General features: G+C 46.1%; 1 protein-coding gene across 2 annotated transcripts in view; it reads left to right on the top strand.

Annotated features, from left to right (window-relative positions):
* The first annotated feature begins 1,564 nt into the window (after positions 1-1,564).
* The window catches only part of LOC149344743 (very long-chain specific acyl-CoA dehydrogenase, mitochondrial-like), a 73,585-nt gene continuing 54,672 nt past the window's right edge, over positions 1,565-20,477 (top strand). The window contains exons 1-6 of one of the 2 annotated variants that reach the window (XM_089546353.1): positions 1,565-1,838; positions 4,851-4,920; positions 6,007-6,079; positions 6,857-6,921; positions 16,030-16,233; positions 17,923-18,054. In XM_089546353.1, coding sequence (XP_089402479.1) covers positions 1,783-1,838; positions 4,851-4,920; positions 6,007-6,079; positions 6,857-6,921; positions 16,030-16,233; positions 17,923-18,054 — 600 coding nt within the window. In that variant the 5' untranslated portion in view covers positions 1,565-1,782. The remainder of the gene's footprint in view (positions 1,839-4,850; positions 4,921-6,006; positions 6,080-6,856; positions 6,922-16,029; positions 16,234-17,922; positions 18,055-20,477) is intronic. The other variant, XM_089546352.1, reaches the window with a different exon arrangement.

Genomic DNA, 20,477 nt, shown 5'->3' with positions numbered 1-20,477 from the left:
AATGCTGCATGAAGGGTTTAACCGCGAGGGGAGATGAGTCAGCAGCCCTGCACTGTGTCCTTCTTCGAAAAGGTGTGCGGGGCGCCCCACAAATCTGCGTGAACCTGAAGCCCCGCCAGACATTGCCAGCTTTCGAGGTAGAGTGTAAAGGAAAGCTGTGCAAAGGTTACAATGATGCATTCCCTTGACGACTGCCTGTCTCGACCCGCACCTGTCCTTCGCGTCTCGGCTCTATTGTGTCCTTTCAACAATTTCCCTCCCATAGAGATAAAGGGACGGCTCTCCTCTCTCTTTTCGAAGAAGAATGAGAGATTGCCGTCTGCGTACGAGGGTTCTTGGTTGGAAAATTGTAGAGGGCGCTCGTTATTCTGCAAGTTGTCCATTACGCGACACGGTGATGCTTCGCATTCTCCAGGCTTAACCAAGTTAAGCCTCAGCCATATTTTTTTTTTTTGCTAAAGAGCGGCGGAACCCTCCACGAAACTATGCTAAACGCGTTAAGCCACACTTGTCGAAAAAAAAAAAGGGGGAAGGACAAATTAGTGGGTGGCGCGGGAGCGCACGCATCGAGGCACTAAACGTTCACGCGGATTAATTAAGCGTCTTTACTCCGTCAAAGGAACCCCTTCCAGCCAATGACATACATCGGTTGATTCCATCATCTAGCGTGACTATGTAGGGAGTGGTCGAGGAAAGGTGATAGTTCCCTACTTCCATAGTCGGGGACACGGGTCGGGGATAGTGCCCTCCCGGCCACTCCTTGCATCGTCACGCCTGAGAATCGGCCGACGCCTTTGGCTAGAACGGGAACCGTCCTTTGTCGGGAAAAACCGCTTCGTCGGCATCTGTTAAAATAGTCTGAGGCAATTAATCGAGCTCCTAAAACCTCTTCAACATGCAAGCGAAATTAAAGATTTCTAGCGCTTGTGTCTCGTCCTCGTTCCTTTCTTGTGTTGTGCATGGCTTGCCGCTATTTTTTCTCTAATTCAAGTATGCACCGACTAGCCCCAAAAAGAGATACAAGCGAAAATGCTAGCGAATCCTGCCGCCTCGGCGGAAAAACATATTTTGAGCCGTCGCTGCAATGAGCGGCGTGGTTTCAACAAGTTAAAAATTATCGCTGCGCGGCGCCGCTCAAACACCTGCATTGAACCAGCCTTTAACGCGTTTGAAAAAGCGCGCGAGAACGTATAGGAAAAACAATGCATGAAGGTATCCTTTTGCTACGCAATGCTTTTGTCAACAAGCATCAAGGATAACTGTCAGTTGTGTAACATTTCGCGAACTTCATGCTGAAAAGTACGTTGTGGGCGTGCCCATACTAACTAATACCCATACTGAAACTATTCAAAATAACGGAGATGGCCATTAACGAGTAAGCGTTGTTACAGTGCACTGTAGCGTTGTACGCTTACTTGTGCGTTCTATTTCTCGCTTGTTAGATTTTTTTTTTTTTTCGTTTCATAGACGTCGCCCTTGTTTATTGTGCTTCGAGGTCATGGAGGCAGGAAGAATTGGTGTCATATTCACTCTATTAGTGTAATTACCGGAACCGGAAGTTAAAGGTACGTCAACCGGTCAACTGCGCATGTTTCCTTTCGCTACTTTCGCCGGCGCGTCAGAGCATGTGCAGCTGATCGCGGCGGCAGCAGCAAAGCGGCGGCAGCGGTCGCAGCAGTCCGAAGTACTTCCTGGTGTGTAGCGGCCTAGAAAGTGAACACTCTCTGTAGGGGCATCTTTCCTCTAACGTCCGGCGCCCGTGCCTCCTGGAAACAGCTGCCGATGGCGACGACATTGATGCGACGAGCGGCTCGCTTCGCCGGGAAACGCAGATGCGTGTATGTTTTCATCTTGGACATTTTTCGCCCTTCGGCCTTGAAGGTTTCGTTTGACGCGCAAGTTGCAATCATTTGTCTTCTTACGCTTGAAACGAGTATGTTATGGGGTGTAGCTTATTCTGCGCGAGTCAATGGCTTAGAATGAAGCTCGCGCTCTCGCCTGTGTTCTATTTGCACTGCGGCAGTCGCCCTAACGCAACCAAACTCGCGCACTGAGAAGACGCTACCGAAGCTTCGCCAGTTGTGAAACGCGGCTGGGCGAGTCTGTTACGTGCCATTGAGAGATCTTGCGTCAAACCGGAGGTGAACCGGCTCCTTTGTTGCACCCGGTTGCACCTTGCACGCGCAACCTGTACGCATATTTCAGACCTCTTTTTCCACAGCTCAAAAATGGTGCTATGTTTCTGTGTCAAACTGTGTGACATTTTGTATTGTTACTAGTGCCGCTAGACAAGCGAGCGTATTTTTCTCAGCCAGTACTGGTTTTTTTTTTTTTAAATCAAATTATGAAATCAGATTTACGTTGTGCCATGTATTACATTGTCGGAGGGGAACGGAAATGTGACACTATTCCTGCTTGTGGAGAAGGCTACCTGGAAGAGCAGTTAGATGCACTTGAGGCTGAAGCCAGTTTTGCAGCTACATTGGAAAAGTGCCTGAAGACAGGAACTGTTGTCAGAGCAAAGCACGTAGCAGCGGTGAGTGACTGGCATCGTGACAGTTTGATGGCAGTAGCAAATTTGTAGTGCGCCATAGCACCTTCGTTTTCTTGTCACCTGTGTGAAAAGTAGCAGTGTTCTCACTTGAATGCAGTGGGTCAAGTGCATGTTATTGCTGTCAGGGAGGAAAATGAAAGCATTTAGTGAGCAGCTTTATTTTCTCTGTATTCAGCTTTAGTCACAAGAGACGAACTCGCCTGTGTTCCGAACATACTTTCCCCTTGGCACAGTGTTCTCTATCCACTGTCAACGCAGCAGTGCTCTGCTGTGATGGCTCCGTGCGCGAAGCACTGCAGGCTGGCGATGTGGGTGGCATCATCCCCATGGCAGCCACACAATGGCCTCCATTGTTTGCTGTTTGTATGGATTGGCAGTTGAGGAAGTGCTTGTGCAGTGTAGCTTACATAGTAGTGGTTCTGCAGCAGTCACTTGTTTTTTGGTTGTTGGTAACACTGCAGGGTCTATGGCAGGTGAGAGCTGCAGTGCTAGTGAGGATTAAAAGTGTACACTAATAGTTGCCAAATCGTTCAGTTCCCACACTTCTGTGCTTCTAATACCTTCTGAGCACTCCAAGGTTGAGAGCAGTCACGCACATTTCTAATTGCGATGCATCGCACAATGTATGGCCTGACCAGGGATGGCTAGGATTTGCCATGATGTACTGTAAACTAAGTGAATGTCATAAACAAACTGTAACAGTTTTAAAGGTAGTAGTCTGCCAACACAACAGTCAGATCTTTCCAAACCAGTCTTAAGCTGCTTATGTGCCATTAAACCCAACACACCACTGCCACTTAATTTTTTTGCAGTGGCCTAGTTTTAGCATTTTTTGCAAATTACTTTTGACTTGTGGAGAAATTGTTGCTGCAAATAATTCTTGCAAGATGTCAACTCCCCTATATGATATCTAAATTCAGGGTAAACTATTTGAATAGTGTCTCTGAAATGAGCATTTTGTTCAAATCTGCAGCTAGAAGTGGAAAATGTGGCCATAGCGTCCCTGTGGGTGGGTTTCCTCCTTAAAAAGATTGCACTGCCATTTTTGAAAATTGCTGGCCATGTTCCTCACTGCCAACTCATTCAGTGGGTGCTGAAAAGGAAGCATTTAAGGGGTAACCTTCTTCACCTACAGCCTGAGCTTCTGTTTGTTCATTTTTCTGTTCCTTTACATCTTTATGTTGAGTCCCTCTCATCTCCATAAAATTCTGGAGCCCATTGATGAGCACTAAACCCATCATAGCTTTTTGATGGCTTTTGCAAGGCAGTTCTTTATTTGACGTGTGAATGATGTGTGTTTACAAAAAAGAAAAGGAAATGTTTTGGAACAGAGAATGGTCTTGGCTAAAGATGGCATGTCTTCAAATTACTATAAAAATGTCCTCTTTCGGGGAAAGTCATTAGTGTGTATTTCCTTGTTCATCTGCTGTTGAGTCCCTGCTGTGGTGGTGCTGCAGGGGGCAGGTAATAAACAAATACATAAATAAAACACTTTAAGACTGCAAGCGGGATTTGAACCCATGGCAGCGTGAACAGATCAGCTTTTTTGGCCACTGCGTTAGATCACTGCGCCGTGGCCGAAACTGAGCAATCCACGCTTTTATGCAAGTCTCTCACGCTGTGCTTTGGATGTATTTTCTTCATCAACTTCCATCCATGTGCTATGGATCCAGAATGTACCACTGTCGCGTTGTCCTGATAAACTTACTTATGCGGCCCTGTAATTTTTTTATACTTTTGTGTTTGCATTTCAGTGCTGCTGTTCTCATTGATGGTACATGTGTGCCACTCTGTTGTCATGCATAGTGTGGAACGCATCTCAAGTGAAGCCAGCACTGAATGGGAGTGGGTCAGAGAGCCCATGTATATAGCCTTTGTCAGAAGTGTAAAGCCCAAGTGGTTTTCTTTTGGTCCTCATACTTTGCGGCTTGCTATGTATCACAAAAAAATCATGTGCTTATTGTTCCCAAAGCTGGGACTTCAACAGATTCTTAGAGGCACCCCTGTTGGGCTCTTTAATTTTGACGAGGGCTGTACAGTGCCGTGCCGTGGTGGACATGTGCTGTGCTTTGTGTGCGGGAAGTATAGGGTTTGATCCCTAGTGTCTCTAGTTACTTGCCGGTTTCTGATGGGTAGAAGCTTTCCCCTGGTCTGATGCTTGACTTCTCTGGGGTGACATGCTTGGACACTCTTTTTGAATAGACCAAAATGTCTTGTACCATGGTGTTCTTTAGCCAAAGATACCCCTGTGCCATTTAAAACCAAACTATCATCATTGTCGTTGTATGCTGTGCAGGCGTTGGGCCAACAACGACAGCGGCCATGCACCAGCGAGTGGCCAGCGGCAGCGGACGTTCAAGAAAGTGGTCAGTGTTTTTGTTGAGTCTCACTTGTGTCTAAATCCTGCAAGCAGTTGCCAGTGACAGAAACTGGATGGGAGAGACAGGCTTCGTTCGCATTGGCTTTCAGTGTAACACACTCATTTTTTGATTGGAAGAAATGCTGCAAGCATGACATCATTCCCAAGTGGGAGTGGTCAGCGCAGCAAGTTTTGGTTTATTTGTTTATTGGGGTTTAACGTCCCAAAGTGACTCAGGCTATGAGGGACGCCGTAGTGAAGGGCTCTGGAAATTTCGACCACCTGGGATTCTTTAATGTGCACTGACATCGCACAGTACAAGGGACTCTGGAATTTCGCCTTCATCGAAATTCAGCCGCCGTGGCCGGGGTCGAACCCACGTCTTTCGGGCCAGCAGCCGAGCGCCGTAACCACTGAGCCACCGCGGTGGGGTGCAGCAAGAAGGAATGCATACAACAGAAGGAAAGGGATACTTCACATAATAGTGCATTGGTTATTCTAATGCAAAGCACAACACTTCTACATTTCAACCATTGGGAGATTAAAGTGGCAAATTAATCAGAGAGCATTCTATACTGAAATTGTTTGGGGAAAAATGAAAATTGATTGTCAATTAGTGCAAATATAGTGTGTAATGCTATTACTGTAATCATGCTTTATAGCAAGGGGTCTCGTGGAACCTGTGGAGAGACAATCTTTGAGTTTAATGCGATGTTTAGGAGAAAATTGGAGAAAGATTAGTCGAGTTTCTTTCTCCTCTTGCTGAGAGGCCATTTTATTTTTTGTTTCCACCTAAACATATATTTGGATATGGCTAGCATGCCTACATATCTTTTTCGAGGACACGTCTGTTAGGACGAAGTTCTAATAAGACCTTCATGGTCTGTTCAAGTTCGCAGTCTAGTCAATAATTTTTGTTGCGGTTATGGCCGAGCGGTGAACAAAAAGAGAGGATTACATTGCTGTCAGGAAGTGGGCGGTTCAAATGTGAAAGGATTGGCCTAGGTCAAGTGCGTTCTTTAAATTTTCGGTGCTTGCACATACTGTGCCTCAGCACCCCACCGTTGTAAGTGCTGCTGTCCTGTCTGTGCAGGAGTCCAACTCGTTCCTCACAAACCTGTTCATGGGGGAGGCCAACGTGACGCAGATCTTCCCTTACCCTGACGGTGAGCAGGCTCTCTTCCTTCCATACATCGTTATCATCTTTCCAAGCTTTGTGCCACGTCTTGTAAGCCAGTTCACTCTTTGCTTTTCATTGCTTGTGAGTGGTGAGCTAAAGCAGAGACAAGGCAATCCTTTCTGACATATGAGCAGGTGCTGAGACTTACTTGAAGAGGACACACGAGATCTGAGGTGGATATAGATGCTGGGCAAAGCTTCGTCTAGTTCATCTTTTACTATTGGGGTTCTCACCGAGAGCGAAATGACTTTTACGAACAATTACTTGTGAGAAGTTAATATGTGTAAGCGCACTCTAGATTTGTTTCGAATAGTATCTCTTTTTCTTCGAAAACATGGCGCAAAAAGGACACCGACGACACAGAAGTGGACCTTTCCGCCTTCCTTTTTTGCGTTATGTCCTTTTTGTGCTATGTGTTTAAGTGTCCTTTTTGCCCTATGTTTTCGAAGAACTGTCACCAACTAGCCCAAACCAAGCTACTGGTATCTCTTTTTGCTCCAAGTAGAGCAGCACTGCAGCTCATGGCCTTTGATCAGGAACAGCCAATTGTGAACAAGTGTGTCAGATACACTGGACTATGGTGTGATGATTGTGCTGACTTTTTTTTTCAAGTCAACAGGAAACCCCTCAGTGAAGTGTGTTTGTGGCTGCCATGTTGAGTGTAGGGGATTCACGTGCACTTGAGTTGAGCTAGGGTTGTGAGTTGGCAGTGCACGCTGGTGTGTGGGCTCAGTGTTGAAGCAGGGTTCGGCATCTTGTGCAGTGCTGACAGATGACCAGACGGAGACGCTGCGGCTCCTCGTAGGCCCACTTGACAAGTTCCTAATGGTGAGGGAAGCCCCGGCTACTTGTGTGGCTTGCCTGCTGGCGTGTCACGCATTTCAGTGGCTTCTTGCATTGTCTGTTGTCGTTTTGCATTAGCATTAGAAGGGTCTGTGCACGTGGAAATGGCGAGCGTCGACTGTCAGCAGCCAGTGGCAGGTGGCCATCTGTCCACCGGACTACGAATGAACTTAGTATGCTGCCTCGGACACAAGGAACTTTAGTGTGCTAACCTCGCATAGACCAAACCTAAGTATGCCACCTCGTATATGATGAACTTTCATGTGTGAGCTTCAGATTTAACGAACTTTCGTGTGTTACCTCGGATATAATGAACTTTCATGTCTGGACCTCTGACGTAACAAACTTAGTATTGGCCTTGGACATAATGAACCTAAGTGTATCAGCTTGGATATAACTAACTTTAGTATGTCGACCTCAGATATACCGAAGATTTAGCTGTCAATGCGTTCAAGTGAGATGGATTCAAATGTCAAATTTCAGTGGATTTAAATGACTTTTGATTGACGAAGTGTTTGTTTTTATTATTAGGAAGGGGCAACAGTGTCTCTTTCTCGGAGACATTGCTGCAGTGGGTACAAGGTGCTACTACAAAACATTATCATTAAAAGGACCAACCACTGACCAGAATGTATCATGAGATTATGCTGGATATGAAAAGGTCTTGCCTCATCATGGGCGGACTTAAAGCAGTATAAACACCTAATTTTTCTTTGCGCGTTTTTTTTTTTTGTTTCTAATGATGCGTTTGACATTAGTCTGAGTGCATCATTGCGTGGTATTTGCCTGCAATCGCGAAATAATTTATAATCGAATTTTTTCTCGCACCAGTTTTAGTTCCGGTTTCAATAGTCGAGCGATGGCTATGATATCAAAGTTGAGCTTAGATCACATGAAGCATGAGGAAAATTGCGATAAAATCGCTGCTTGTTCACTCATGTTTGCAGAGGCATCTGCAACATGCAGATGATGGTGAGTTACGACACCACGGGTTCTCGCAGGGACATCCCCGCAGGGGAATGATGGTGAGCAGTGCGCCACCAAGGACTTGAGCACTCATGCATTGCCATGTGTGGCTCAGCCGTATCTGGGGAAAAGGGGGATCCTGATGGTTAAGCCAATCCGAAGCGTTCGGACCGCTAAGGCCTCTTGCCAGAGGCAACACACCACTTTGGCTTCCCATAGACGGGACCTCCGGCCCCACCCGACCGGAGGAAATCGGCAGTCGCCTTTTCCTATCCTCCCCCCTTCACCTTTCACTTTCCTATCTTCTTTCTCGCAACTGTCCTGTCTCCTTTCTTTATGACTTTTTCCTTTTTTCCTGGTGGCGAGGGTTATCCTTGTGGCCAACTACCCTGAGTTCAGTCATATTGGGTTATAGTTTGGGTGTACAGCTGGCATGGGTAGGGCTTACTTGCAAGTCCTCTTGTTGGGTGGGTGGCTGGCGCCATGACCAAATAGCATATACACTTCATGGCTCCCCTCCTTACAAATGTGATCGCTCTCTGAAAAGAGTGCAGAACAAGGCAGCAGATTTTTCCAAAAAAGAAAACAGCATTCACAGTTTCATGTGATCTGTGTGAAATCGAAGAAAAACAAGCCAGAATAATATCCCCATTCCTTGTGTCCAAATGCTTAACAGATGCCTTGGGCCCTAGCTACAAGGTATCACAAATGGCCAGCGGCGACTTACTTCTTGAACTGCACGATAACATCCAGTGCTTGAAAATCTCGAACATTGCATTAGGAGACATCTCTGTATCCGTGACCCCCCACCAATCTCTCAACAAAGTCCGAGGTGTTATCTCTGAAATTGACTTTCTCGATCTAACAGACACCAAAATGCTTCAAGGGCTCACCGACCAAAATGTAATTGACGTACACTGGATTAAAATCCTGTGGGATAACAAAGAAATAAGTACAAAACACATGGTCCTCACATTTAACACCAGCACCTTGCCTGAAACTATCGAAGTTTGATACCTGAAAGTTAAAGTCAGACACTACATACCCAATCCCCGCCAATGTTTCAATTGTCAGAAGTTTGGCCACTGCTCACAGAGTTGCCGCGGCCGCCAAACTTGTGTGAAATGCGCTTTGAAGACCATCCTTCTGAGGAATGTGATGCTGCGCCAAGCTGCGAAGGAGATCACGCTGCATACTCCAGGCCATGTCCGTCCTGAAGGAAGAAGAAAGAAATTATCGCACTAAGAACTACAGAAAACATTTCATTCAAAGAAGCGAGAGAGCAGTTAGCACTTCTAACACATTCTCCTTCACCGCAAAATCCAACTTCGCTGATGTGGTGTGCAGGGGCGTAGCACCACGCAGCACTCCGACACCTGCCATGGCCACTTTCATTGAGCCTACGGCGGGGCCATCCACGCCCCAGGCAGGGACAGCGAAGGCTGCTCTGCCATGTCCAAAGTAGGGAGTACCGGTCCATGGGTCGGCATCTCGCAGGACTTCCCCCCAGCAGGGAGAGGCTTGAAACTCACACATCCGCGGCTTCTCCGCGGTCTTTTAGCACCTGTTGCGGGGTGATGGATGTAACTCCCAGTCTACCCGCTTTGCAGCAGCAGAACAGCTCTCTTGAGAGAAAAAAAGACAGAGCCCTGATAACAGGCCCAGAACAGAAGTAAACCCCCTTTCCAATCCCACCCGTAAACAAACATGACTTCTTTAGTTCATTGGAACTGTAGACGACTGCTAAGGAATTACAGTGACATAACATATATGTTAGGGTCAACTCACACATCCGCGGCTTCTCCGCGGTCTTTTAGCACCTGTTGCGGGGTGATGGATGTAACTCCCAGTCTACCCGCTTTGCAGCAGCAGAACAGCTCTCTTGAGAGAAAAAAAGACAGAGCCCTGATAACAGGCCCAGAACAGAAGTAAACCCCCTTTCCAATCCCACCCGTAAACAAACATGACTTCTTTAGTTCATTGGAACTGTAGACGACTGCTAAGGAATTACAGTGACATAACATATATGTTAGGGTCAATGTTGTCTGTAGCTTTATGTTTTCAGGAAGCCAATCTTGATCCACAACATGTGAATATCCTGAAAAGTTATAAAAATTTTCAGTGTGATTGCGAGAAGACAATTAGACTCTCGGGAAGCGTCACAATTGTCGTTCAAAGCGGCGTCCTTGCTCAAGAAATCAAACTCAAAACAAAACTTGAGGCAGTTGCAGTCAGCATCATCAGCTGCAGAACAATACAAACTGTTCTGTATTATATTGCACTAACAGTAAGATCTAGGAGACATAATCGATGAACTACGTGAGCCATATCTGGTAGTTGGCGATTTTAACAGTAAATTGGTTTTTAAATTGGTTCTTCGAGAAAAGGAAATGGCCGCTGCTTTGAACAACAATTGTGACACTTCCCGAGAGTCTATTTGCCTGCTCGCAATCACATTGAAAATTTTCATAACGTTTCAGGATATTCACATGTGGACCAAGATTGGCTTCCTGAAAACATAATATAAAGCTACAAACAACATTGACCCTAACATATATGTTATGTCACTGTAATTCCTTAGCAGTCCTCCAAAGTTCCACTGAACTAAAAAAAGTTAAGTTTTTTAGTTCAGTGGAACTTTAGAGCACTGCTAAGGAATTGCAGTGACATAACATATATGTTAGGGTCAATGTTGTTTGTAGCTTTATATTATGTTTTCAGGAAGCCAATCTTGGTCCACAACATGTGAATATCCTGAAACGTTATGAAAATTTTCAATGTGATTGCGAGCAGGCAAATAGACTCTCGGGAAGTGTCACAAAAATAATGAATGTCTTTTAAATGCAGAAAGGGCGACATACTGGTCCCCATCCTCCAGGAAAATGAGCTGTTTAGATTTGTCTTTTAGTTCAGTGTCTGTTTTTAGCGAAATTAAATGGGGTGTCATCTACAATCCATATGGCAGCGATCACCTCCCTGTACTAATCTGTTTAACATCTGCACCAGAAATCATCCCAACAAAACCACAATGCTGGAAGCTTCATTTAGCAGACTGGCAACTTTTTAGAAAAAAACCCACTTTAGAAAATTTAGTTTTAGAAACTCTCAACATCGATCAGATGAATGAAAAGTTCACGAATCCTATCATAAGTGCTGCACACTTAGCTATTCCTCAGTCGTCAGGAGTGGTGCGACAAAACCACTAAATGTGGTGGACACAAGATTGCAAGGAAGCTAAGGAACAACAAAAATAAAGTGGGGGGGGGGGGTAAATTTTGCAGGTACCCGACACAGGAGAACCTCGTGTAAGTTTTAAAAAGGGACGAGCTAAGGCTCGTATGTACGTCTGTCGCATTGCAGAGAGTGCCTCATGGCAGAGTTATAGTTCATCTACAGTCAAATCACATCGAAAAAAATGTGGGAGCAAGTCCGAAAATTAAAGAGCAGCTTGTCACTGTTCACAATTCCTTTTTTTGACAACACCTGGCTCACAAACAAGCATAAGGGAGCAGGCAGACATTTTGGGGGAACACTTCGCTGCAGATTCCAGTGCATCACACTATATGCAGTCATTTCTGAAACACAGAAATACATATAGCCAGCAAACAGATCCAACAAGCGGAGGTGTGAATGAAAAGTGCAACAATTTACTTACGCTCCAAGGCATCTCTCATAGCCTTAGTCGCTTTGGGACGTTAAACCCCATAAACCAAACCAAACCATTATTCCTGAAACCTGGAAAACCACCAACTTCCCCTAGTAGCTATAGGCCAATAGCCCTTACAAGCTGCCTTGCCAAATCTTTTGAAAGTGTCTTGAATATAAGATTAACTTTTGTCTTTGAATCCCGCGGTTTTAAAAAGGCATGCTCAACACCATCTGGTTCCCTCGAAAACACAATCGGAGAAGCTTTTGTACACAAACAGCACTGTCTTGCCGTCTTTTTCGATATGAGGAAAGCGTATGATACAACCCGAAGTCTTGGGATCTTCCGCTTCCGAGGGGACCTAGGCATCTGCGGTACGATGAAGAACTGCCTGAATGACTTCCTCTCCAACCATTCTTTTCCTGTACGCCTAGGCTCAACCCTCTGAAGGAACTTCATTCAGGAGAATGAAGTAATACAAGGAATACACACCCCTCAGGGGTGTGTATTAAGCATGACCCTATTTATTATAGAAATGAATTCCGTAACTAAAATAGTCTCGAAGTCCACCGTGTATACAGTCTACGTTTCTGATCTTCAAACAGCCTTCACGTCCTCAAACGTAGCAACATGCGAGAGGCAAATACAACCGACAGTAAACAAGCTAGTGACATGGGCAGATAGGAATGGTTTCTAGTTTTCCACGCACAAAACGTGGCTCTTCTGTTCTCGCTCAAATGAGGCCTACAAGCCGACCCCCACCTTACACCTAAACGAAAGTGAACTGCCTGTAAAAAATGAACGTAAATTTCTAGGCATTACATTTGACAAAAAAAATCACATTTCTACCTCACATAAATGCTCTAAAAAAGAAGGCCTCACAGTCCCTGAACATACTCAAAGTACTTTCATGAAAATGCTGGGGATCCGATAGAACTTGTCTTTCACAAATTTACCCCTCTGTAGTACGCTCTACCTTAGGGTATGGAGTTGTAGTGTATGGGTCAGCGAGACCATCCTATCTTAAATCACTCGATCAGGTACAAAACCTAGGTTTGCATCTCTCAAATGGTGCATACAGAACATCCCCGTGAATAGTCATTACATCGAAACAGATGAACCGCCTCTCGCAGATAGGAGAACAATGCTTATGTGCGCATACGTACTGAAAATAAAGTCTGTACCGAAACATATAGTCACAATAATAAGCCCCAATCATTAAGACCTCTGTTATCACGCTTTGAAGATAAATGTCAAGAGTTAGGATTGCTGGATGCCCTGCCTGAAATTACCCCAAGACTTGATCCACTGCCGCCATGGTACAGCCTGCCCTCTGTGTGTGGCTTCACATTAACACGCCTTTGCAAAAAACAAATGCTTCATGCTCCATGAATATCTGGCATTAAAATAAAAATATGCAGGCAACACAGAATTTTACACAGATGGCTCGAAATTGAACAACGACCGCGCGGCAGAGCCGCGCCAAAGACCGCCAAGCCAGCTCGGAGAAAATGGCTGAAAAATTTGGCGGGAGTGCTGCAGTACAAGGGAAATGGGGGAAAAATAATAAGACTGCCAAACTGTGCATCAATTTTCACAGCTGAATGCTATGCAGTGTGTGCAGCTGTGGGCAGAATAATGAAGTACAATATTGAAAACACCATAATTTACACTGACTCACTGAGCCTACTCCATGCGCTCCATTCTGTAGAAACGGAGCTGAGCTCCTAGACTGAAAAATTCAGGGGGGCACTTTGTTGACCTAAAGTGCGGTGAGGCGAAAGCTTTAAGCGCGGGGTTGCTGCTTGTGTCACTGATGTGTGGTCAAGATGTTAAGCTTCACCTCTAAGAGTGGAATGCGAGAGCGTCTTGCAACGCTGCCAGGGAGTCCACAGAACACCATCGCCATTCGGCTCATGGGTAAATTGGTTTTTGAGGAAAGGAAATGTATCTGTCTCGCATATCTCAGTGGACACCACCGGAACCTAGCCATAAGGGAAGGGAGGAAGATGGGAGTTAATGAACCATCGAGCTGGCACGGCGGAGTGGTTACCGTGCTCGTCTCGCACTCCGGATAATCTGATTAGATTCCCGAAATCGACCAAATTCCTTATCGGTTTTATTTATTTATCTTGTCTGACTAGAAAGGTTAATTAGGCTAATTGGTTAATTAACTAAACTCAGTGCCACTTACTTGGAGCATCACTATACCATCCCTTTAATTGGTTGCATGGTTACTAGCCTAAGTACAATTGGCCCGTTTTAAATTCGAGCACTGTGACATAACGACCATTTCGACCAATCGAGAAGCGTGACATCTCTGTCGACAACTCCTGCTTACAACGATGAGCTTACCACGATGGCTTCCACCTTAAAAATAATTCGCAATGTAAAAAAAGATAAATCACAACTGAAGGTCACAGAGGGTAACATTCTGCTGGCTGCCGAGCCATATTGGGATAGAGGGAAATGAGATAGCAGACGCGTGCACATCACAAGCTTACAGCAGTGAAATCAAGAAAGTCAGCATGCCCCATAGAGGCTGCATGAAGTTAATACACACTGAGTTAAAAGGTAAATGGCAAGCGGCTTGGGAAAACAAAGTGAACAACAAACTATACTCCGCGAAGCCCATCTTGGGAGAATGGAAATCATACAAGCTCCAGATACGTTTCATATGAAGTAATCTTATGTCGACTTCGCATTGGACACAGCCCCTAACACTTAATTTTCTGTTAACAAAACAAGATAAACCCCTATGTGAAGAATGTAGACAGGAACTCACCGCCAACCGTACATGCTCAAAACTCGAAAAGCTAAGGAAAAAGTACTTTGCTCAATTTTATAATGAATGCATCCTTTTTTACCCAGCACTGATCATAAGTCATAATGCAATTGTTGACATCTGGTATGTTTTTAGCTTTTTAAAGAAAGTAGGTTTTCTTCAAAAACTGTGAATGCTGACCCACTGTTTTGCTCGATTTTTGATACACCTCAGCCACTATCTCACTCCTGAGAAGAAGGCTGAGGTCTTTATTTCATCCATTGGGAGCCTCGAGATCCTTTCTAGCCAAGGATGGTTGCTGACGTTACCTGACCTTCTTTAAGGCTTTTACCATTAGCTATTTCTAAATTTCTTTTCCTTCATTATTATTTGGTAGTAGAAACGTTTTAGGCCCTCTACACCACCGATGATTTTTCATATCTCTAGAAATTTTGCAGAAAACTTTTCTATTCCTTCAGCTTAGTGCATGATGGCCCTAGCTGCCTAAGTTTCTCGAGGAAACTAGCATTTTAAACAAACTATAGGTATTAAAAGGTTCGCCTTGCCCACAAGACACTCTAACCCTCTGTTTGGCACATCATAGCCTTAGCTGCTTTTGTGCCATTAAACTCGCTATAACTATCCGTTCACTTGTTGTGTTCTGGTCTTTGAGGCAGGCTGGTTTCAGCGTTGTAGTGAATTAAAAACAACGAAGCAGTGATTATATCACAATTTTTGTCATGCTTCATGTAATCTAAACGCAACTTTGACATCGTAGCCATCGCTCGGCTGTTGAAACCAAAACTGAAACAGGTGTGAGAAGAAATTTGATTATCAGTTATTTCACGATTGTGGGCGAATACCACGTGGTGATCCATGTATAGTAATTCTGCCCTTGTAACCACCACAGGAGCCATTTCTCGGAAGACACGAACTACCGTGGAGCTTGTGCATTTTACCTCTCGGGGGCAGGGCTGGCATTGCTGCCATGATCAGACTTGTGCAAGTAAAGTGCCAGCTTGTGGGCTCGTTGAAATGATTTATTTATTTATTTCGTATACCCTCAGGGCCATTGGCATTAGAGAGCGGAGTAGTTACAGGAAAAAAAAAACATAACAATACAATAAAAGAAATGGGGCTATTATCAAAAAGTTGCAGATGTGTCTAATCATATAATCTTAGCTAAGGCGTTCTTGAAAAGCTGGTAATCATTGATGGTTGCTGTTGGTGCGGGAAGGTGATTCCACTCTGCTGCTGTTCGAGGTAATAACGCCTGAAAGAAAGCGTTAGTTCTGCAAAATGGGACACCGACTTTGTAGGCGGGATCTCATCGTGATGATAGGTGATGCTGGGAAGAGAGTAATTCACTGCGCAGGTGTGGATGATGAAACATCTTATGGAATAGGCAGATACGAAACATTTTGCGACGTGAAGCTAAGGATGGCAGATTAAGGCTTGATTTCAATGAAGATATGCTACCAATGCCAATGTGCAGAGCCTAAGTGATGATGGGAAGAGTGCATGCAGACAGTAGAGGGCTGTTTGCACCTCTTAATGTTATGGAAGTTTTGTGGGGTAAAATTACTTGAAATCCACTGAGCGCTGTGACTGGAATTGATGGGTTAATTTCAAAGCTGTAAGAATTGGTGCTGCGCAAGAATTTATTTGCCTGTCAAGTGTTAATGCGCAGTGGTGTCTTGCGCGACCCTTTCTGCAGGAGGTGAACAATGCGGACTGGAATGACGCCAACGAGCGCATCTCGGATGACACGATGCAGGCCCTGAAGGCCATGGGTGGCTTCGGCATGCAGGTGCCCCCCGAGCTGGGGGGCATTGGGGCCACCAACTGCCAGACGGCACGCCTCAGCGAGACCCTCGGGCAATACGACCTGGCCCTGGGCATCACCCTCGGGGCACACCAGGTGGGTGTTGGTGGGGGGGGGGGGGGTTAACAACTGTATACTATATAGTACCACCTAGAGAAACACAGCTGGGCAACACTAAATAGCATGTGCGTGTGCGAGGCAAACAGGCAGACGTGCTATGGTTGGATGCTTTCCTCTTTGCAGATGTGCACAGTAGGTAGTTTGTGTGTTTTGTTGTATACAGCAACTGTATCTTAACCGGGTACTCACCTATGGGGCAGAAACGTGGAGGCTAACAAAGAGGGTTGAGCTTAAGTTAAGTAAGGACAACGCAGCAAGCTATGGAAAGGAAAATGATAGGTGTAACGTTAAGAGATCGGAAGAGGGCAGAGTGGGTGAGGGAACAAACGCGGGTTAATGACATCCTAGTCGAAATCAAGAGGAATAAATGGGCTTGGGCAGGGCATGTAATGCGAAGGAGAGATAGCCGGTCCTTAAGGGTAACGGAGTGGATTCCAAGAGAAGGCAAGCGTAGCACGGGGCGGCAGAAAATTAGGTGGGCGGATGAGATTAAAGGGATACTGAACCAAACTTTTGGAGCTGCTCTTTTGCATGTAAACAAGAGCTTTACTGCTAAAATTGATAAATATAACAAGCATTTTAGCGAAAAAGGCGGATAACATGCTTTTTTTCGCGATTTATTGCCGTATTGTTGCACCTGGTGGCCGCCTGTGGAAGCTGCGACTAGACGTCATAACACCCGCGCGCCCACCATTCCCGCAGAAGCACGATTGCCATCGCTACTCGCGGCTTTTCCATGTCTGTCGTCTGCTCACGGTGTACACAGATATGTCAAAATGTTAATCGATGCTGTCTACATACCATAACCGTATGCACGCTTACGTCCGCTGAATGCAGGTACTTTTTCCGGACCTTGTGCCATTTTTAGCATTCTCACTTTTAAAAAAGAAGCGCGACGATGTTCAGACTAGTGGCGCCATCTAGTGGTTAGGAGGGGAAGCATTGTTGTCAACAAACCGACACCCCTCTTAGCCTGAAGGGGGCAGAATCGTCACTTTAAATAAAAAATAAAGCAAATTTATTACTCGTAAGTTTTCTTATGTGCAACAGGAGATGAAGCGAAAGACTGGTGGCCCATTTATGGCCAGTGAACGCGCTGAAGAAGCCAGTAACAACGACGCAACCAGTCCGAAGCGAGGTTTCATGCATCGAAGGGCGCCACCATATTTGTCGCCGCGGGAGGGTGCCATGACGTCACGCTTTCCACCTCGCGTCGAGCGGGAGGGCTTGGCGCGCGCTCATGAAACATCGAAAATAAAACCATCCGCTGAAAAATATGCGCAGTGACGACTAGATTTCGGTGTAATCACATTCCGAGAATTTATATTCAGCCTTTTTGTTCAATTTTCAGATTTTGCTTCAGTATCCCTTTAAGAAATTTGTGGGAATATGGTGGCCGCGGCTTGCGAAGGACTGGGTTAATTGGAGAGACATGGGAGAGGCCTTTGCCCTGCAGTGGGCGTAGTCAGGCTGATGATGATGATGATGATGATGATTGGTTAGGGCTGTATGCACATACAATTTTTTTTTTATATAAACAGATGAGTGGGACAGCGTGTAACTTGTATACCTCTGCCTCCAGTCTGTTTGCTTGTGTGTTCAGCTTGCCTGAATGTTAGTTGTGTGGCCCTGCAACCGAGAGTCTCTTATGTGCTCTCTCTCCAGTCGATTGGCTTCAAGGGCATCCTGCTGTTTGGCACGGACGAGCAGAAGCGAAAGTACCTGCCTGGCCTGGCAGCAGGGGAGCAGCTGGCCGCCTACTGCCTCACTGAGCCAGGCAGTGGCTCTGATGCCATGGTGAGCAAAGGGAATTGCACGCACTGCAGCTGCAAGAGGAGGCTTGGTTTAGTAGAAAGCTGTTCCTTGGGCATTTTTCAGAACGTGTGCTGCTGCTGTCTAGCGATTGTGGTCAAAGTTGCATCATTTCCATTCCTCTTGAGAAGCTCTAAAAAAAAAAATGTGGGGAGTAGTCGTGAGCATGTATTATGACATTGCATTGGGGGTAAAGAACTTTTAAGCACCTCGTAGCATTTGTTACAGTGCAACCAACATGCAGAGATATATATTGGATCAGTCAGGGCTCCAACTTGTTTCATAATTTTGTGTGCAGTAAACGCTTGTTGATTTGAACCTCAAAAGACAAGGGAAAACGTTCAAATTATTGGAAGGTTGGAAGATTGAATGGCCCTTAAAGGGGCACTGAGACACCTTCTGAGTCCGCCGCGGCGGATCAGTGGTTATGGCGCTCGGCTGCTGACCCGAAAGATGCAGGTTCAGTTCCGACCATAGTGGTCAAATTTCGATGGAGGCGAAATTCTAGACCCCTCTGTACTGTCCGATGTCAGTGCGCGTTAAAGAACCCCAGGTGGTCGAAATTTCCGGAGCCCTTCACTACGGCGTCCCTCATAGCCCGAGTCGATTTGGGACGTTAAACCCCAGTAAACCAGAAACACCTGAGGAGAGTGCATAAACACGCTCAATCACTACATTGTGTTGTCATGAACACCTGAGCCAAGTTAATACGCTTCTATACATAGCAGAGAACCCACGTTCATGCGTGAAAGTTGGTGAGCGTTTTCTGGCTACTTTTTGAAACTCTCGCTCTCCTCCGTGTTGCGCGTCTGCGTATTTCGGTTGAGAGATGGTGTAGGGAAACTGAGACTGGGTCATCTACAGGATAAACGAGCGGACGAGGCGAACAGGCAGAGTGCCAGATGTCAACTACTGCTTTGTTCACTTTGTCCTCTGGCGCATGGTCCAGCAGCCAGCGCCGCTAGCAGAGATGGCGCAGCGCTGATGATGGCGACAGTGCTGCTACATAGCTCCCCGCCCGCAGAAAGGAGGAAGTAGGAGAAATGGTACAAAAGGGAGTCCGGTGCCGTTGTGCACGAGTGGGGATATGAGAGGTCCAGGTCGAATCCACAGAGGCATAATGGGGCTGAGAGTGTTGGTTTCACGTGGCTGCGCTTGGGTTAGAGTCCCCCAAGGCAGTACTGGGCATTGCATGTTGGGAGTGGAAAGTGGCACCCTGAAGGCAGTGTTCACTCTGTCTGGGTGGAGGGAGTGCCCTGGGGCCTTCGAAAGAAACTCTGGCTGTACGACGAGACAGTGCATCGGGCTCATTGCATTGGCTGATTAGCCGCTGAAAGCCAACGATCTTAGATGAGACAGATGGAGCAATGCAGGGACATCGGCACGGGAACTGGTTTCAGACGCTGACGATCCTGGTGTGTGCGTTCCTGTGCATGATGCAGGTGCTTGGACACCAGAGCTTAAAACTCAATTGAGGAAAGAAAAGAGAGCTTGGCGGTAGCTTTGCTCGCTGCAGGAATGGAGCATCCAGCATGGTGCGAATTGATAAGAGGGCTGTGGGGCGATGATATTGGCCACGGCTGTGGATGAGCTTTTCCCACCTGAAGCCATCTGAGCTGGTGAGAGTGTGTTTCATAGGAATATGACAGAAGCCAACAGCCACAGAAACCAAGGGGCACAGGGGATTTTTTTTTTGTTATTTTATTTTGTGGTGTTGATCAATTTAGAATATTACTGAATATGTTATCGTTTAAAGATAACTGATCAGAAAAGCAGAAGAAAAAACAACCACCTGCCGCCGGTGGGATCCGAACCCACGACCTCCGAATTACGCGTCCGGTGCTCTACCGCTGAGCTACGGCGACGGCTGTCAATTCTTCTGCTTTCGGGGGTATTTATGTTTACAAGTAACCTAACCTTGAGAGTGTTCATCAGCGCCACCCACGTGCTGATGAATCCCCTGTGCCCCTTGGTTTCTGTGGCTGTTGGCTTCTGTCATATTTATAACGAGCCCCTCATCCCCTTCCCTTGTTTGCTTAATTTCATAGGAATAGGAATTTCACAACCACGTCGTGACTCAAGGGGGAAGTGGAGAACCCAAAGGCCCTTCAGCCAATGGTATTGCTCGGTTTTCATGAGGCAAAAAAGGGGAAGGAGAAAGGCTTTTGTCCCCGGGTGTTCGTTTGGGCTTGGGGTGCGGAGAGGTTAAGGGTAGGATGCCTCAGTGCGCCCATTCCCCTGCTGCGCACATCTAGGCACCCTAATTAAGGAGAGATATTGAGACTGTGTGGGGTCGCTAGGGCTGAGGACAAAGGCCCCTGTCCCTTTCTTACCTTGCCTCTGCTGCAAAGCTAGCAGTGGAGCCTCTCTTGAGGAGCATTTGCTGCTGCATTCTTGAGTTGTAGCTG

This window comes from Amblyomma mixtum, chromosome 5 (assembly GCF_055824585.1).
Source record: "Amblyomma mixtum isolate Tamu chromosome 5, ASM5582458v1, whole genome shotgun sequence".
Classification (NCBI taxonomy): Eukaryota; Metazoa; Arthropoda; class Arachnida; order Ixodida; family Ixodidae; genus Amblyomma; species Amblyomma mixtum.
The sequence above is the reverse complement of the archived record's forward strand: the minus strand, read 5'-3'. Positions and strand labels throughout refer to the sequence as shown.